The following is a 5,107-nucleotide window of genomic DNA, read 5'->3' as shown; positions in this document are numbered from 1 at the left end:
CTGCAGAGCACACCTTCAAAGTATTTTTTTTCCCCGTTTTTGAGTTGCACTGTCCTCATCTCACCTCTGCTGGTTTGCCAGTCGGACTTGTTAAGGAACGGAAAGCTGGACTCATGTTTTCTATTTTAAGTCTTGGATATGAACCCAAACCCAAATGAGTACTTACGTTTTGGGTGATAACCTGTTTCAGTGCTCCAATTAAGCTTTGTTCTTGTCAAATAATGTCCTCAAGCCAAGATTCAGAGACCGTTTTTTTTTTTTCTTTTCTGGAATTTGAGAACAAGTCTGTACATTTGCATAAATTCAAAGTAATCCTGTGTACAAAGACATGCTTTGTAGGATATATGCAGACGGCTGAAGAATGTGGACTGTATAAATGGAAAACTGTGCTACGTGGAAAATAGAGATTGTTGTGCAACACCAGTCACGTATCACAGATTGCATGCATTTACAGAGACAAGAAAAAGTCCACAGAGTGTGCAATGTATCAAGCAGGTAGAAGCATGAACTTGTACATGGCTAAAATGGCTTTATTGAGCTCAGGCTGCAAGTTATCATGTTTTACACAGTGCAGAAAGTCTATTAAAGTGAGGAACAGTATAATCAGCTACGTCAGTGTGTTTCATGGAATCCCAATGAATGCAATCACATTGAAATGGATTCTGTTTATAATTGCTGTTATCGACATCATCATTATGTCTAACCTGAAGGAAATGTACTGCATTTATCAGTGCTGATCACAAAGTACTGCAGGTCACAATTTCCCTTTATTTGGCCCATTATAGATTTTTTACAAACAGTTGTCTTTAATATTAAGTAATGAAAAAATTAAGCATATTAGAATAAAATTATAACTATGACATGGTTTTGTTTTCTTTAAAAATGCAGTATTTTCCAAGAGCATATTGTATTTGTTAAAATATGAGTTTCAACATCTGTAAAAAAAAAGAAAAATCCTCTAAATGATTTCACCCAGATAAATTTAGCTGTTGCAAATATGCTTAAATGATGAACAGTTAAAATATGAATCGTTTAAATTTTCATTATTTCAGCTGTTGTCGTTTTATTTTGTGCAAAAGTGACTCATTTTTCTTATATATATATATATATATATATATATATATATATATATATATATATATATATATATGTGTGTGTGTGTGTGTGTGTGTGTGTGTGTGTGTGTGTGTGTGTGTATGTGATATAAGTAATATTCTATATTCGTAGTATGTAAAGGCAAAGTACATCACTTCTTGTTCCCTTTAAAAACCGAACACGCAGCTTTAATTCAAACAGTCTGAATGTGTGTTAACATGTGTTTTTTGTTGTTTTGCAGTCGTTAAATAATAAGAACTACATTTTTTGTAAGCTGAAAAATCCCTTTGAGACTTTTTTTTATTCCGTGCGTCATAGCGCACGGTGCGCCCTGGCGCCGGCGGGGACCGCAAAGGGTTAAACGGGGTTACCAGCAATCCTTTTCGCAGGCAGGTGCCCCGCCAGCTTTTCGCTTTTTTTTTAAGCTTCTTTCAACATCTAAGGAGAAACTCATAACTGTCATTTTGCGAGTTACTTGGCGCGTCTTGTTAGCAGCGATGGCGGCGGGTTGGTGGTATAAATAGAGAAGTGAATTTATCAACTGACACACATCGCACGGACTCTGGAGACTGATGCGCTTTGACTCGTTTGCACACCTGCCTTTATTTCGAGAAGAACTGATTTACAGCCGGATCACAGAAACACACATTACTTTGTTCGTTTGGTTGTTTTAACTTTCAGCACTTGTTGAATTGCGCGCCGCTCTGAAGATGTGGTGGATGCTGTTTCCGCGCTGGATCTGGTTCCTGACGTGTGTGTCAGTGTGGATGGAGCTCCAGGTCGGAGTTTTGACCCACATTGACTATACGCACGGGGGGATCTGCCCCAATGATATGAACCCCAACCTGTGGGTAGACGCCATGAGCACCTGCACACGAGAGTGTGAATCTGACCAGGTAATGTCATGGCAGTAACTTGGAATGAAGGCTTATCGTGGTTTTTTTTTTTTTTTTTTTTGTTAATAGTGCATGTGGGATTTTCAAATAGAGTGAACAAAAAAGAAAGAAAGAAAAGTCAGGATAACTATATTATTGTGATGGTATTGTGCCACATTGTTTGATGTCCTTGGTTTTGTTTTTTTATCAAATTGACTAAACTCAAATTACAAGTGCACGAAAATGATGACAGACTGTAATTATGACTGTAGAAAAAGAACAATTACACATTTATTTACTTTATTAGAATATGTGCCTTACTGGTGCAATATTTCTATTTTATTTCTATTTAATTTGTAAATATCATATCATGCATGACTCTTTCTAGTTGTAGTTATTTTTCAGCTGCTTCTGTTTTAGGTATGTAAGTTGCTTTTGACTTTTTTAACTGTTTATATCTCACATGGAAAGTTTAGTTTTGTTCCATCTTGGATTCAAAGCACTTTTTTTCTCCCCCTTCTCCTCTTGCAGGAGTGCGAGTCCTATGAGAAGTGTTGTCAAAATGTGTGTGGGAATCGAAGCTGTGTGGCAGCCCGTTATGTGGATGGAAAGAAGGGCCCCGTGGGAATGCCAAAGGAAGCAACCTGCGCCAGTTTCATGTGCACTCAGCAGGGCTCTGAGTGCGACATCTGGGACGGTCAGCCGGTGTGCAAATGCCGGGACCGCTGTGAGAAGGAGCCACATTTTACCTGCGCCTCTGACGGCATGACCTACTACAACAAGTGCTACATGGATGCAGAGGCATGCTCCAAGGGCATCACCCTGACTGTTGTCACATGCCGCTTCCATCTGATGTGGCCCAACACAAGCCCTTCTCTCCCCCAGGTGACCACTCTCCGGCCAACCACTGTGACCCTTCAGGCGACTATCCCACCCACCACCGAGCCTCAGCCACCTGTACTGATCAGCAGCCCCACTCCACAGACTGTGAATGTCGGGGAAACGGCAAGCTTCCTGTGTGACATCATCGGTCGCCCCCGGCCTGAGATCACATGGGAGAAGCAGATGCCTGATGGGGTAGAGAGGGTTCTCATGAGGCCCAATCATGTTAGGGGTAACATGGTGGTCACAAACATCGGTCAGCTTGTCATCTATAATGCCCAGCTGCGTGATTCAGGGGTCTACACCTGCACGGCTCAGAACCCATCCGGTTTAGTGCAAGCCAAACACCCATTCACTGTGCTGCCCACAGAGTTACACAGAACTCCTGAACCCAAGAACCAGACCCGCTGCCTGCCTGACGAATGTCTGAAACCCCTTGACAGCGCAGAGGATTGTGGGAGTGAGCTGCAGAAAGTCAGCTGGTACTACGAGTCCAAATCCAACAACTGCTTCTCCTTTACGCACTGCCACAACAGCAGCCAGCAGCCCAGGAAGGTGTTCCAGACATACGAGGAGTGCATGCAGTGCTGTGGTCCAGAACTGTCGGGCCCCTGTGGGCTCCCCACCCTGCAAGGCCCCTGCAAGGCATACGAGCCGCGGTGGGCGTACAGCACCACCCTACAGCAATGTCAGTCCTTCATTTACGGAGGTTGTGAAGGAAATGACAACAACTTTGAATCTAAAGAAAGCTGCGAGGAGATGTGCCCCTTCCCCAAAAACCAAAACTGCAAGGCCTGCAAGCCGAGAGGCAAGATGGTGACGAGCTTCTGCCGCAGCGACTTCGTCATCCTGGGTCGCATGTCTGAGCTGACAGAGGAGAAAGACTCAGGCCACGCCCTCGTGACTGTGGAGGAGATCTTCAAAGATGAGAAGATGGGTCTCCGCTTCTTTGGCAAGGAGCCCCTTGAGGTCACTTTTATCAACATGGACTGGAACTGCCCATGCCCCAACATCACAGCTGCTGCTGCAGAGGGCCAGGTCATCATCATGGGCAATGTCAGCGATGGCATGGCCATCCTTCAGCCTGAGAGTTACATGGGAGCATCTAGCCCTCGTCGGGTACGGAAACTGAAAGAAGTCATCTCTAAGAACACATGTGACATTCTCAAAGCGATCACCAACAGCCCTCAGTAGAGCTAATATCTGTACATAATGTTAAGCTGTTATATTCTGAACATTGCCCACAGTACTGTCGAGATCTTTTGAGCATTCTAGCTACATTTGGAGTTCTTAATGTTTCACTACGATGTTGTTTATGTTTTGTGTTGTCAGTTTGCAGGGAAGCATTTCTTTGTCCAGCCATTGGAGTTATTAACCCAAATGCCATGTAAGTGAACACAGGAGAGTTACCTTACTCTGCCCTCCCTCATATCCTCTCTGACCTATGCAGAAATATAGCTTGTAGACGTTTGGCATCAAAGCATGAAACAATTTGAACTCTCCATTTTAAATACTTGTTATGTGACCAGGAACTTTTAAGATCCTAACATTTACTCGGTGTGGCACACCAGGACATGTGCCATACTGCAAATGCAGTATGACTGCATAGATTTCATCCAAAAGAATGAGTTGTAAAATATTCTATTTACCACATTTTCTCCAAAGCAGCTGCTCATTTAATATCGTCCTTCTCTTATTTCTTGGGTATTTATTACCATGGAAGCTTGTCTTTGATTTTGTACCTCACATCCTCTCTGAAATCAAGTGGACTTTTGTATTTTGTGTAATGTATAAAGAAAATAAACATTTGGGATCTTCTCTTTCCTCCTCATTTCTTGTCTTGTAACACCATATTATGAGGGATTATAGGGCATAGTCATAGCGATCTTACTTTATAAGGCTAACAGGAGTGCAGAACCAGATTACCTTTTCAGCTCAGTTTTGGTGCCTTTGTACCTGTTGTGATGACAGACAGCAGCTGCTCTGTGTACTGTACCTGTGTAGCTCCGCTGACAGGTTGTGATAAAAGAGACTTGGGAATAGCATATCCACAGTCCACCCTGCCCCCCTCCCCATCCCTGCAAACCTCCAAACAGAACCCATCCATTCCAAACACCCATGTGGCATTGTAAAAACTTCACCCTATTTTGTTTTGCCTCCATGGTCCAGCCTAATTGGGTAAGGATCCCAGGCCGTAAACCTCAGATCCACTCCCATACAAGAGTTATGTGTTTCATGCCGTGCCAGCCGGCATC

The 5,107-nt window shown here is 43.2% G+C and overlaps 1 protein-coding gene across 1 annotated transcript; it reads left to right on the top strand.

Moving 5' to 3' along the window:
- Nucleotides 1-1,531: 1,531 nt before the first annotated feature.
- On the top strand, nt 1,532-4,655 carry wfikkn2b (WAP, follistatin/kazal, immunoglobulin, kunitz and netrin domain containing 2b). Its single transcript, XM_084936845.1, has 2 exons — nt 1,532-1,991; nt 2,502-4,655. The coding sequence occupies exons 1-2, from the start codon at nt 1,806-1,808 to the stop codon at nt 4,044-4,046; spliced, it is 1,731 nt and encodes a 576-aa protein (XP_084792971.1). The 5' UTR covers nt 1,532-1,805; the 3' UTR covers nt 4,047-4,655.
- Nucleotides 4,656-5,107: the final 452 nt, after the last annotated feature.

This window comes from Perissodus microlepis, chromosome 8, assembly GCF_051167445.1.
Source record: "Perissodus microlepis isolate ML-2025 ecotype Zambia chromosome 8, ASM5116744v1, whole genome shotgun sequence".
In the NCBI taxonomy this organism is placed as follows: domain Eukaryota; kingdom Metazoa; phylum Chordata; class Actinopteri; order Cichliformes; family Cichlidae; genus Perissodus; species Perissodus microlepis.
This window is presented reverse-complemented; position numbering and strand designations above follow the sequence as displayed.

Coding starts and splice junctions, on each gene's coding strand:
- wfikkn2b (XM_084936845.1), top strand. CDS start 1,806: ATGTGGTGGATGCTGTTTCCGCGCTGGATCTGGTTCCTGACGTGTGTG. Junction 1,992..2,501: donor GAGAGTGTGAATCTGACCAG/GTAATGTCATGG, acceptor CTCCTCTTGCAG/GAGTGCGAGTCCTATGAGAA.